Source organism: Lactuca sativa, chromosome 8, assembly GCF_002870075.4.
Source record: "Lactuca sativa cultivar Salinas chromosome 8, Lsat_Salinas_v11, whole genome shotgun sequence".
Taxonomy (NCBI): Eukaryota; Viridiplantae; Streptophyta; class Magnoliopsida; order Asterales; family Asteraceae; genus Lactuca; species Lactuca sativa.
The window spans coordinates 71,328,583-71,343,407 of record NC_056630.2 but is presented as its reverse complement, the minus strand read 5'-3'; the positions used below and the strand labels follow the sequence as shown (position 1 = coordinate 71,343,407).

The 14,825-nt window shown below is 40.1% G+C and overlaps 1 protein-coding gene across 1 annotated transcript; it reads right to left on the bottom strand.

Annotated features, from left to right (window-relative positions):
- Nucleotides 1–554: 554 nt before the first annotated feature.
- LOC111902634 (isopentenyl phosphate kinase) lies at nucleotides 555–3,386 on the bottom strand. Its single transcript, XM_023898445.3, has 12 exons — nucleotides 3,249–3,386; nucleotides 2,718–2,948; nucleotides 2,450–2,547; nucleotides 2,228–2,270; nucleotides 2,066–2,127; nucleotides 1,917–1,973; nucleotides 1,673–1,708; nucleotides 1,495–1,572; nucleotides 1,290–1,356; nucleotides 1,129–1,191; nucleotides 937–1,040; nucleotides 555–819 (listed from the first exon to the last, which is right to left on the bottom strand). The coding sequence occupies exons 1-12, from the start codon at nucleotides 3,307–3,309 to the stop codon at nucleotides 724–726; spliced, it is 996 nt and encodes a 331-aa protein (XP_023754213.1). The 5' UTR covers nucleotides 3,310–3,386; the 3' UTR covers nucleotides 555–723.
- Between the last annotated feature and the right edge of the window lie 11,439 nt (nucleotides 3,387–14,825).

Sequence of the window (14,825 nt, the reverse complement as noted above, 5' to 3'; positions counted from 1 at the left end):
ACCCATTCACACAGTGAGGAGACTTACTTTGCACTGCTTAAGCCATGGCTGGAACTAGTTGAGTACGGATGAAGTTCCGTATCTCATTATTAGCAGAGTATGTTTCTTAGGACAGAGATACGGTAGAGTATTTTGTTTATGTGTTAGCATGTTATATCATTGCATGTGTTTAGTAGGCGGGGCCTAAGAGAGACAGATCTGTATAACGAGCGGGGCTCGATGCCAGACAGGGCTTGATGCCGGGCGGGGCCCAATGTCGGAGTATTAAATTAATGGTTTGACAATTATGGTTTTAGTATTAAATTAAAAACGAAATTTTTGTTCATGATTTTTGGGATGTTACACAGTTAAAACAAGTTAGTTGCTTTCTTATGTACAAAAAATAAGAAGTTGCCAATATGTGAACACGGATAAGAGGTAGTTACCCTCTTAAGTCATTTTCCCTTTGAGTTACCGGTTAGAATAGGTATTAACCGATAATATTGGTGTAATTTAAACGGTTAAAACAAGTTAGTTGTTTTATTATGTACAAAAAAGAAAAAGTTGTCAATAGGTGAACACGAATAAGAGGTAGTTATCCTCCTAAGTCATTTTCCCCTCGTAAAATCGTAATTAAAACAATTATAACCTAAAATTTCCCTCTGAACAAGTCAAATAGCATGAAAACAACAAAAACCCATGAATAAACAGTTGCAAAATACATAATAATACTCATCCTTTGTTTTATGGAACATAACGAATAACTGTTCCAAGCCAATCCTCAGGGATCTCATCTCTCAATTTGCCACTTAAGGCTATCAATGAGTGTTCTGTTGCTGCCTATAAACCACAAAGTATTCACTATTTAGCATTGAAGTGATTCAGATGAAAAAAAAAGAAAGACGAATTACAAATGGAAACTATTGATTATATATTTATATAATTAATTATATTTACCTTCACAATATACACATCAATACCAAGTTTCGCAATCATTGCAGCTTCTGATATTTTAGTCACCATCCCTCCCGTTGTATCATGGGATGCTACACTAATCTCAACTGTTTCATTTAAAATCGTATTATCAAAAATTTGATTTTTGTTTTGTAACAAAAAAAATTACATTCAAATTGTTAATGTTTTTCTAACCTTGCTTATCTATGTCTTCAAATGTTGGTTTCACAACAAACCAGCTTCCATCATCACGTACAGCTGTCAATTATCATGGACATCATTGCATCAAATCAAATAATCATATAAACATCAATTAAAAAATATAAAATCTGGATATATATAAAAATGGTGCTTACCAATCTCCCTGAGAAGTACAGCATTAGGTTCTGAAGGAGGCCGATCATATACACCAAAAACATCGGTCTTCATTGCTCATTATATAGGAAACATTTGCATATAATATCATGCTAAAGAAGCAAGCATACATCATCGAACACTAAATAAATGTAGAATCTTTGTAATGTTTTTTTTTATCTGTAAGTATGTGGTGGAAAAGGATACAAGGAAAACAACGAATTGAGGCTTTAAATGTGATGCCAGATGACTTATAATTACATCTCCACTTAATATAGTGCAACCCTGTAACAATAAGAAATGACATGTTGATATTAGATGCTAATCATCAATGGCATACAATTACAAATTTACAATTACACCCCTATTGTTAGATGCTACATACCAGTGACTCATCTAGTACTGCATCCCCATGCAAAACCTAGATGGAAATATCAACGTTAAAATTGCATAACAATATCATATAGTTTTCAAGGTCCTATTGTGATTTGTGAATAAATAATCTGAATGACAGTAAATGACAATTTTACCCTTTTGTCTGGTTAGAAAGGACTAGCGCGACGAAATCATATGGAAAAAGGTACATTTTTTATATCGGATGCAAGAATGTTGAGAAAATGAAAACTTACTGGAACAAAACCGCAGTCAAGGGCATTAACCACAGTTGACACATCAGCAGATGCTATCTGTAAAAACAAAAGATTTTCATTCTTGTTGTGTAAAAGGTGTATAGATTTTAAATGAGTTGATGGAAGACAGTTTTTGAGTGCTTCCTGACATTTCTGTCATGGGTTGACCATCCACACGAAAATGGAGACAACGCAACTGATGGAATACCCTCTGCAAAAAAGAGTTAAAAACAAAAGTCAACATGCAATTGGATATCCAGAAGTCAAAATTAAAATGAGTGGAAACTTTAGTTTGGTAATGAGAACTCTACCTCTTGCAAGTGCTCTAACTATTTCAAGATTGAGGGATGTCACCTAGTAAAATGACAAACAGTTAGAGACATATCATAAGATATATTAAAAAGGCTATGAAGGTGAACTTTATACAAAAGTAGATATTACAAAGCTTCATATACATTTAGAGAAAAAAAAACAGAATGAGGGTATAGCCATGAACAACAATAATACGCTAGAGGTAAAGAAGTAGAGCTTACAGAAATCCTAGTAGCAACAAAACCAGCCTTCACAAGAGGTTTATTCAACCCCCCTTTATGAACACCGGATTTGCTAGCTTGAAAGTGACCAAAAGAACCTGAAAAACAGCAATAATAACTGGATATGAAGTTTCATTAGCTTTATGGCACATAAAATGGATAGAAAAAGGAAACTTGATTGTTAGTGAAACAAGTCACTGGAAATTAATTGCAGTGAAAACACTTTATCACAGAGAATGAATAAGTAACAAGATTTTTTTTTACTAACCAGCTCCATGAATAACAACAAAACTGTTGTAGTCTAAAACTTCTTGGTCTTTAAAAGCGTCCACTGTAATTGAAGTTTCTGAAATTCCAGGGCGTTTGCTCCAATCCATTTCAAGAACTGGCCCAGATGAAGATCCAGACATCATTGTTTCCCTCAACTGTGAAGAAACCTTAAAAAGATTGCTTTCATTTATCTTTTCAAAGTCATTCTTGCATGTGATTGCCGCACCTCCTAATCACACAAACCCCAATCATCAGTGAACGTAGACAGATTGAGACCAATCGTGATTTGAAAGAAGAACAGAGAGTACTTAGGAATCCCATTTCCCCTAGTTCATAAATATAGAATAAAAAATATAACGAAGATAATAACACAAAAGAGTGTTTGAACAGTTGGATCAATAAGGGTGATACCACTACATATTTAGATCAATTGAAAAGAGAGTTCATCAGATTCGGCAAGGGAATAATGGAAATCAAGTGGAAGTTGACGAAATTTGAAGATTTTAGGGTAAAATAAACGATGCCTGACCGAGTTTGACGATGCAACGAACTGGAGATTTCAATTTAATATCAGTTTGCTTCGTCTCCATTCTCCTGCTAACTGTTTGCTGTTGCTGACTTGCTTTAGCTCTGTATTCCTCGTTTTAGTGAAGTTGCAACGAGTTTTGGTACTTTGTAGTTTAGTTTTGGGATGATGACATAAAACCCCCCTTATCTTTCGCTTAATTACATTTTTATTTGCAATGAAATTGTTGATGTTTATTAATATTTAATAAGATGTTGCCAAAGTTAAAACACCCACGAATAGAGGTGCGATGTTTTTTTTTTATCATAGCATGATGTAAATGCCATCATCCAAATTCAATTCTTGGTATTTAATTGAGATTTTGAATGTAGGTACAAAAATAGAGATATTGGAGAGAGATACGACTTTTCAAGAGAACATTTGAGATGATATGTATATTGTTATTTTTGGCAAATCAATCCTCTAGTTGAGATAAGCTATGACAAATGCTACTTTACTAAAATTGCAAATTCTTGGGGAGCATTGGTAGTTAAATAGGGTTATAAACCCTGATTTTAGGGTTAGCCCCACTTAAACACCCATATCTTTCACAATTGTCCCTCAAAATGACTCTTATATACATGTACATGTTTAAGAATCATTTCATTATACTTTGGCACTCATATTTCAACTCTAAACCAAGGAAATGTTAGTTTAAAAATAAAACTTAATAGAACACTAACCTCGATGATGAAAAGAAAATTCTTACACTACATATCAAATGTATGGACCCTAATAAAATCCTAACCATTCTATTTCTTGTTCATAACATGGTTTCCAAATTCCAAGTTCTAATCTTGTTAATTCTTGTTCTTGTTCTAGTGGTCCCAAGTTCTAGTTATGTTCTTACTTCTTATTACATGTTTTGATTCCTCCTTTTATTAATCGCTCTTCACTTGTGATTCAAAACTATCAAAAACAAAGCGCACATGATTAATACTCCAACTTGAAGGGGAGTGTTAGATATATGTATATGTAGAATATTGTTTTATTGGTTTTGATGGTCCTTATCTAATTTCCTAGTCATGTAATACTCTGTATATAACTAGGCATACTAGCAATATACAAGGAAACATTTCTATATTTCCTATTTATCTACTCCTGGGCTGCAGTTTAGTTACCAAAATGTTAGAAAATAATAGAGTAGGAAAGTTTTCCTGGTGCTGTAAACGATATTTTATATTGATAGGTCAAGAGACTTTTTATAGGCTCTACAAAAGAAACGATAATATTAGGGACATTTTTATGTATGATTTATCTCGTTTTTACATACTTTTTTATTACATATAACGCATTTGTTCCATGCATATCATATCATTTTGTAATATACATGCTTTAGTGGAATACTACCTTTACTTTGGGATATTTTTTGTTGCTTTTTAGGTATGGAGTGATTACAGGGAATTAGAGCCTATAAAAAGTCTCTTGACCTATCAATATAAAATATCGTTTCTTTTGTAGAGCCTATAGGTATGGAGTGATTACAGGGAATTAGAACCATGCTTCTATTCATATGAATCCTTGTGTGTTTAAGTAGGTTCACTTTTAATCATTATTTAATTATTTTATTTTCTTGGTTTCAGTTAAACCAAGTAGAAGAGTAATTGATTCTATTGATTAGAAACGTAAGATACAATCCTATATATAGGCTAGATAATTACATTTAGATACCCTATAATATAAACATATTTCTAACATTCCCCCGCAAGTTGAGGGCTGAGAACGACCTGCAACTTGGATTGTAAAAAGAGAAATCTTTGAGTGGATAGAGGTTTGGTGAACACATTAGCAGTCTGATCGTAGGTAGATATGAACTGAACTTCTAATTGACCTCGAGCAACTTGTTCACGAACAAAATGGAAATCTACTTCAACATGTTTTGTGCGGGCATGAAAGACCGGATTTGCAGAAAGATATGTGGCTCCAAGGTTGTCACACTATAATGTGGGAGAGAACTTTGTAGAGACACCTAGTTCTTGAAGGAGAGCCTTTAGCCAAATCAACTCAGCTACAGTATCTGCAAGAGCCTTATACCCAGACTCGGTGGAGGATCTTGAAACAGTTCGTTGTTTGCGAGCATTCCAGGAGATCAAGTTCGACCCTAAGTAGATAGAAAATCCTCCCGTGGAACGCCGATTGACTGGGCAACCATCCCAATCAGAATAAGAGAATACGTTAATTTTTGAGCCATTTGTAGGATGCCAACAAACATCAATGAAGGCTTGAAGAGAAGAGTTTGAATTGTGACAAAGAAAAAGGCCAAAGTTAGTCGTGCCTTTGAGATACCACAAGATCCTTTTGATATCAGACCAGTGGTTCTCAGTGGGAGCATGCATAAATTGACAAACCTTGTTAACTGCAAATGCAATATCAAGCCTAGAAAGTGTGGCATACGGAAGTGCTCCAACAGTTTGTCGATAAGCAACAAGATTGGAGAGGTACAGGTTGTCATTAGTGGTCAAGACCTGGGTAGTACTCATGGGAGAGGAGACCGGTTTGCAATCTGTTAAGTCGGAGCGCTGAAGTATTGTAACGCTCTGTTCCGAATTGACTCCTAGTCTGAGGCTATGGCTCGAAGGTCGGTCATTATAAGGATTATGTCTCTTGGGGAGGTAAGATCTAGGCCCATTTGGGTGCGGGTGATGTATTAGAAGTGATCCGGGTGTTCGGTTCGTGTTTTGGAGCCTAGAGGTATTTCGGTAAAGTGGCAGTTCTGGCTTTTATGGAAAATTGATTTTTGTTTGGAAGGTCTTAAGAAAGGTTTGAGTTGTTAGAAGTGTAGGGTTTCTCGTCACCTTTCTGTGGATATAAGGATCGTCGGGATCGGGCTTATAACGAAGAAGTTATGGCCTTCAGAAGTTTTGTGGTTTTTAGGCGTAGTTGAGTACACGGGGCGTACACAAAGTGTACGCGGGGCGTACTAGCGAAGAAGGTAGTACGCTGGGCGTACTGACTAGGAGGGTTGCGAATGTTCCCGGAGTACGCTGGGTGTACCATATGTACGCTGGGCGTACTTCATTCAGATCAGAACCCTATTTTAGGGTCTTGGACCCTATTTAAACTCCTTAACTCATAACCTAAACCTAATATCTTTAGCCTCCACCCCTCTAAACCCTAGAAATCGTCATATATCATCCATGGTGGCATTTTGAGCTTATGGAGTCCATTTTTGGGATGTTTGATCCGTTTTCAAGAAGAAGGAGTTTGATGCAAAGATGGGAATCAAGGAGGAGCTTATGGATCTGGCTTTTAGGACTCATTCCCAGCTTGATGAAGGTATAAAGCTTTGAACTTGATCATTCATCTCTAGAGGACAATACCTCCCTAGCAAACGAGTTTTGAGCATTTCCCAAGATAAATTCTCCTGGTCATACCCGTTAAGAGCTTCATATGTTGCCTCCCACCAAACCAAGGCTTTTCCGATAAAGCATAATTAGCCTTGTCTTCATTATCCACATGAGAGATACGAAATACATTCTTTGTGTTTTGAATCCAAGTTAGAATAATTATGGGATTAAGGACACTAGAAAACTCTGTGGCACCACTACTCTTGAAAGTTTTGAATGAGGGACGTTTCCCCCCCCCCCCCCCCCCCCTTAGAAGATTCTCTATTGACTTTCTCTTTGCCTTTATCATTACTCTTTTTGTGTTCTTCGAAAATCAGATTGTTGGTTGATATGGAAAGTCTGTCAGGACAAGGATCTCTACCCACCTCTGGCGTATGGCTACTCACCTGTTTAGCCATTGCTCTGAAATTTGGAGTAATATAGTATTTTAGAATATTAGGATTTATTATTACATAATACTAGTCTTTCCTATGGTTTGTATCCATATAATTAGAACGAGTTCGTTAATATATTGAACTTCCAATAGTTTAAGTCTAAACACCAATCCGTGGCATTTAGTTCACTTAAACTACTGCTCTGATACCATGATTGAAAGAACCCCTTTCTATAACTACAACATATTATTACTCCAAGTTATTCCAAAACATGTTACATGCATATTTATAAACAATATTTACATTTTAGTTTGATTACAAAAGACTGGATACAAACCGACTAAGTTTTAGTATATTACATAACTACCCATGATATTAACGCTTTTATACAAACGTAAAACCAAGTACAAAAGTAATAGTATAAACTATTCTAAATCTTCCAACAGTATGTGACTATACTGGATGCTTATCACCTGCAATAGTTTAAACATTGAGAGGGATAAGCGGATGATGCTTAGTGAGTTCAATAACAGTTACAATATAACGCTATGCCATATACATATCAATAAGACAGAAGCAAAGAGGGACAAAGAACAACAAAGGCTTATGTGTATAATATGACAGACTTTCCATATCAACCAACAATCTGATTCAATGATTTACAATCAATGAGACATAACAATTTCCATACTTGATATACATCAATAAAGCTTCAACTCAAATGGCACATAAAATACAATTCCGGATTATCATTTTGCTAGAATATACAGGCTTTTAGCCCTACATAGCCCTATGCCAATACCAGAAGGTATACGAGTCATGCTCTACATGGCCAAAGACACAAAGCCAATACCAAAAATTATACGAATCATGCTCTACATGGTTAAAGGCATAAATCCGATATAACAGAGGAAAGTACATTGGATATATAACACATAACATACAATTGTCCCTATATTGAACTCACCGTGAAATAACTGAAGGAATAAATGATAATTTGGGCAGCACTTCGACTCTAAAAATGACTTTTTGTGACGAAACCGGGAACTGTAGTTGAAAATTGGCCTTATGCGGGCAAAGTTTCGACTTGAAAATATGATTTTCTCGGGAACTTCAGAGCGTCGGGACTTGCTTCGGGTGTCAGGGATGATACCGGGACCTCGAGGGGTTAAAATTAGGTAAAAAGGAGAGCAGAGAGTGAAAGATATAAAAATTTGTAACCTAAAACCGGACAATCTCGCGTGCCTTTTATAGCTGGCCGAAGCCTCGGAGTATGCTGGGCGTACTCCAACGTACTCTGGTACGTTGGGCGTACGAGGTGTGGAAGCTGCTTGGATCTTGTGCCTAGGACGGGTCATGCATGCGTAATAGGTGTCTTCGTGCAAAGGAAAGGGCAACGTGGCTGGCACTGGGTCGATGACGTGCGAAGTACGTTGGGCGTACGACTTTGGACCAGCTTCGAAGTTTGTGCCCAAAACTTCAAAAATCCATATCTTTCGCATACGAGCTCTGTTTTTAACGTTCTTTATATCCACGCGAAGGTGAGATTATGATCTAGAACTTTCGTTTAGACTCCGTCGACTAATTTTGACTTTATTTTTAAAGTTATATTTTTAACAGGTCAGGACAGAAAAAGTCCGTTAAAAATTCATAACTTCTTCATCCGACGTCCGTTTTTGTATGTCTTTTCACCGTTGTACTACTATTGACGAGACCTTAGATTCTCGTTTAGGTTGTGTTGGCTAAAAATAACTCGATCTTAATTTCGAGCTTTTAGTTGTCTAATGTTATACCGAATCTTGGAAAAATCATAACTTCTTCATACGAATTCAGATTTTGACGTTCTTATTATGAAAATTCTCGGTTTAACGAATATTACGACTTTCATTTAGATCACTAAAGCTAAAAAGTAGTTTATCGAAAACTCACTTTTTACGTCATACGACGTCGTGTCGATTTTGTCGCAAAACTTTAAGGAGTCATAACTTCTTCGTAATAGCTCGGATTTCGATGAGGTTTTTGCCTAAATGTTTCTAATGAGATTCTTTACAACTTTCAATAATATAATTTTACTTTTTTCAACTTTATATTTTCGTTAATTTCAATAGTTAACTTTTGATCGGAATATTATAAGACTTCCATCACCTTCTGAACGATTCTAAACATAGTTCTACTTAAATTCTAGTAAAAAAACTATCTGTTAGAACTCAACACTCATAATCATATAATATTTCATAATATTATTTACTTTTATGTAACACCGAAAATTTCAAAACAATTTTTCATTTAAAAATAATCGTTTAATTCTTAAAAACACTCTGCTTAAAACCTCATTCATAATTGAATTACAAAACATAACTCCATTTTCACTTGCATAATAAACCAAGATTCTCAAAACATGACTCTTTCTCTGGTGTGTACAATCGAGCCGGTGCCATCCCGTGATCCTGAGAGAAACCTGAAACACATAACACCAAAACACTGTAAGCACGAAGCTTAGTGAGTTCCCCAAAATACCACATACAACACACATTAGCCACTCGAGGCTATAACTCTGTTTGACCCTCTGGTCAATGTGTCTCAGTGAGACCCTCCAGTCCCATAACTCTGTGGACCCTCTGGTCCTAAGCTCGTTGGACCCTCCGGTCCGGTCTGCTTGAGCCTTCCGGCTCATGAATCGTTGGACCCTCCGGTCCGGTCTATAAACTCCGCATAGCATAAATCACAAAGACATAATGCATAGCATGTCACATACAATATGATAACATAATACTCAATGTAAGCACATACGACCTTCCAGTCACACATAACTACCACTCAAGGTAACGTAGAGTGAGAAGACTCACCTCGCGTATCTTGGTAACTCGTAAATCTCGTAACCACTAGTGCTCGATCTCCCGAGCTATCGTCCTCCTACAACACAAGCATATTTCTACTTAATACTACCTTGACTCTGGCTGACTAATACCACGAAGTCAAACCAGTCAACTCTGGTCAACGGTCAACGGTCGACCCGACTCGCCGAGTCTATCGTGGACTCGCCGAGTCCCTACGGGAACCCGATCCCTTTGAATCTCTTCCGACTCACCGAGTCACTCACCCGACTCGGTTACTCAACCCCTGGTTCGTAATCACTGAACAACCCGCACCAACTCGCCGAGTCTGGGAATGGACTCGGCGAGTGCATTCCATGCACAACCCCAAACGACCTTCTGAGGTCAGATCCGCTTCACTAACTCATAGATCCAGTCTCCTTAAGCTTATTGACCACGCAAAGTCCAAGTCTTGGTGCTCATTAAGCATCGAATAGCTCATGAATGGTGTTTTAGCCTCAAATACATTGATCCCAAGCCAAAACCTCCATGGATGCATATAAAGCTTTGGTAAAGAGGTGATCTGGACCTCTATGGGTCTAGATCCAGGACCTTAACTCGCTAAGGGACCATGAGGACACTAGATCTAGCCACAAATGGGTTCAAAAGCCCTAAATCTACATGAACATCACAATAACAAAGAATGATTCGGAATAGTACCTCAGTTGTGATGTCCTGGACCTCAGTTCTTCAGGAATCCACCCTTCTCTTGCTTCCTCTTGGCTAGATCTCCTCTTTCCTTGCTAGGCAATAACTCCAAGATCAATAATGGCTCCTTCCCTCACTTGAATCGCTCAAATGCTCTAGGGTTTCACTCTGGGGACTGATGAGCGCAAATGCCGGCCATAAGGCCCTTTAAATATGCCTCAAATCCGAGAAATTAGGGTTTCATTAAACATCGCAGACTCGCCGAGTCTACCAAGGCGACTCGCCGAGTCCGGGCATCAATCCGGGTGAGAAATCACGTCTCAACTCGGCGAGTCTACGCACCAACTCGCCGAGTTCTTCCAGAAAACTCAAAATAAAAAGAATAATTAATATACCTGAAATCCCGGATGTTACAATTCTCCCCCACTTGAATCCGACTTCACCCTTAAAGTCTCATTCCTGAAATAGCTCTGGATGCTGCTCCCGCATCTCCTACTCTGGCTCCCAGGTCAACTCGGATCCCTTCCGATGTTGCCACTGAACCTGTACCAGAGGCACCTCCTTGTTCCTCAGAAGCTTGATCTTTCGATCCACAATCGCAACTGGTCTCTCCGCGTAGTTCAGGCTTGCATCCACCTGAATGTCCTCTAACGGTACTACCGCCGACTCGTCGGCTATACACTTCCTCATCTGAGACACATGGAGGGTATTATGAATCCGCTCCAATTCCGCGGGTAGCTCCAAGCGATATGCTACCCTGCCCACCCTTGCGATCACCCGAAAAAGACCGATATATCGGGGCCCCAACTTGCCCCTCTTCCTGAATCGGATCACTCCTTTCCAAGGAGAGACCTTCAGGAGTACAAGGTCACCGACCAAAAATTCGAGCTTGGACCGATGCCTGTCCGCATAACTCTTCTGGCGACTCTGAGCGGTCAACAACCTCTGCCTGACCTGCTGTATCTGCTCTGACGTCTGAAGCACGATCTCTGTACTTCCCATCACACGTTGCTCTACCTCTCCCCAGCAAATGGGGTCCAATAACCCCTTCCCCACAACAGCTCAAAGGGCGGCATACTGATGCACTAAAGATGGCTGTTGTTGTAGGAAAACTCTGCCAAGGGCAAATACGGGCCACAATTTCCCCCCGAAATCTAATACACATGCCCGAAACATATCCTCGAGCATCTGAATCGTTCGCTCGCTCTGAAGTGTCCGCAGACATCACCATGGCAAACTCTAGCTCATTTCTCATATTCATCTTCGATACCGAGCACCAGGTCAGCTTTTGGCCCCACAGCTGAACCCCCCCAAAGGTCACACATAACATGATCCAAAACATCTCACTAACTTCCTCCCCGTGACCACTATCACGGCTCAGTGACACGCAAGTCACGAAATTCCCTATTCCTCATAAAAAATACAATCCAAGCGAAGATCGACTCAGCTCTAACCTCTAGCGTCTGCTGCGCATATTCTCCCGCGCGCCTCGCTGACCCTCCCGACAGAGACGGAGACCCCAGTCTCGCCCCGGTTTAACCACTAGGCTCCAAAAACTCAACACTAGGGTTACTCAAGCCTAAAACTCTTCTGCATCATGCACTTATCGGAGAACACTCCATCATCACACTCTCTTGCCATCTAGTGGGTACTATGGCTTCCCACAACATTACGACAGCCTCTGACTAGTGAGTACTACGGCTCCCCGTAGTATCACAACGCCAACTAACTAGTGAGTACTACGGCTCCCCGTAGTACCACGACTCCCTCCCCCTGACTTGTGAGTACTACGGCTCCCCGTAGCATCACAACACCCTCTGACTGGTGAATACTACGGCTCCCCGTAGCATCACGACTCTCTCTTTCTGACTCGTGAGTACTACGGCTCCTCGTAGCATCACAACACCCTCTGACTGGTAAATACTACGACTCCCCGTAGCTTCACCCTGTACTCTCATTCTCATTACAACGCCACACTATGTTCACTAACTCATGCACCGAAGACTATCATAGATAGTTACACACACACTTTCCCCGATATGCATTACAGACTCTGGCGGCAACCGCCATAACACAGAACCTACTTCTGCGGAGATCCGCTTCCTTAAATAATCCCTCTTGATGACAATACACGAAGGGCTCCCACTGGAACCGTGGATACATGATACATCACTAGTCATCTTAAACCCAAGACTCTAAATAACTCTGAAATCGGGACGCTATACACGGAAACCACAGAACACCCTAACAGAGCATCACAATGTCCTGCCTCTACCACTGATTCCCTTACTCCCAGCACCATACACATACAACAATACATTTCCTCTGAATCCCATAATAATTTCCTATATCACTCAATGCGCAACTTCAGTGCATCCAAACATTCAATTGGAATACAAGGAAGGCACTAACCCTTCAGGACACATTGATGATCCTCCGAAACCCTTTCCACTATTGCTCAAAATCCAAGCAAGAATACACATCCCAGCCCGGGAGTTGGCTACTCGACAACCTTCTATCCATATTTCAACCCAGAAGTTCTCAACTGCCCATACCATCATTACGAGTCTTCCACTTGAAACGATTCTGACCACTACCAGATTGCTGACCATTGGTCACCTGCCGTGGAGACACCCATCCTTCTCTCAGACATATACCACATGCATTATCTCACCCTGCACCTTTCCTTGATCACCAATGACCCTGATCTCATGAATTCAAGCCGCAGGTTTCTGCATCCAACCCCTAACCGCTCTTGCACAAATCTCTGGTTCTCTCAATAAACCACCCGGTTCTCCCCCACTTAGGGTTCGAACCATCACTATCTGACACATCAACAACCTCACGAACTATTTTCACCAGCAATAACGCACCTGCCCCTGGAAAGTGCTACACAACGCCCGATAATCCCCTTTAAGGAAATCAATCGATCTCATAACTCTAAACCTCAGATGAAATCCTCAAGAACTTCTCGTCACGACTGCCTCTAGTCATTCCAAGTCTCGTACCAATCCCATACCAAACAACTCAATTGTCCAATAACATTACTGACTCATATACTAGACCACGAAATCATCATACTCCCCCACCTCGACTCATCAACCGACGTTCCAACACATGGATCATCCCAAGAACAGGGACCCACTCCCCTATTCAATACCCAACATAGATAGAAAAACCACTGCACTGATTAACTCGACTGGACTCCCCACTGATACCTCTACAATACGCCCTACTATACTCAAATAGGTGCAACATGGTCCTCGACTATCTCAGTCGCAACTGACTATCTGCTCATGGTAAATCACTGTCTCGCAGCACACATGCTACCTGATACTCTGATGGAAAATCATCATCAATGACAACCTGCAGGGTTTTACCCCCAAACCCGAAACTTAAACATCGGGCCTCTCATGTTCCGCACACGAACATAAATAGCACCACTCAGGTCATGGAAGGTGACATCTCCTCTATCGACTGATTGCTCAACTCAGAACGAAATTCTCCCCTCCCTCTAACTCCTTACCAAAATACTATGATAGGCTCTCGACCTCCCTCTCAAGGGATGCCTCTTCGAACTCAATCATGGCCCACTGGCCTAAAACCCATAGCGTCCAATCTCTACCTCATCAATCGTGACCGGATAACCGGAGAACCACAAGCATCATTCACTACGAACCATGGTACTCATTCCATGACATCTCTTCTCAATATGCTCCGGTGTATGGTACCCGAACCATAGCATCACTCCTCTATCTGCTCCGATGTATGGTACTCGAACCATAACATCATTCCTCAATCCGCTCCGATGTATGGTACTCGAACCATAACATCACTCCTCAATCCGCTCCGATGTATGGTACTTGAACCATAACATCACTCCTCAATCCGCTCCGATGTATGGTACTCGAACCATAACATCACTCTTCAGTCCGCTTCGATGTATGGTACTCGAACCATAACATCACTCCTCAATCCGCTCTGATGTATGGTACTCGAACCATAACATCACTCCTCAATCTGCTCCGATGTATGGTACTCGAACCATAACATCACTCCTCAATACGCTTCGATGTATGGTACTCGAACCATAACATCACTCCTCAATCCGCTCCGATGTATGGTACTCGAACCATAACATCACTCCTCAATACGCTCCGATGTATGGTACTCGAACCATAACATCACTCCTCAATACGCTTCGATGTATGGTACTCGAACCATAACATCACTCCTCAATACGCTTTGATGTATGGTACTCGAACCATAACATCGCTCCTCCATCCACTCATTAGAACC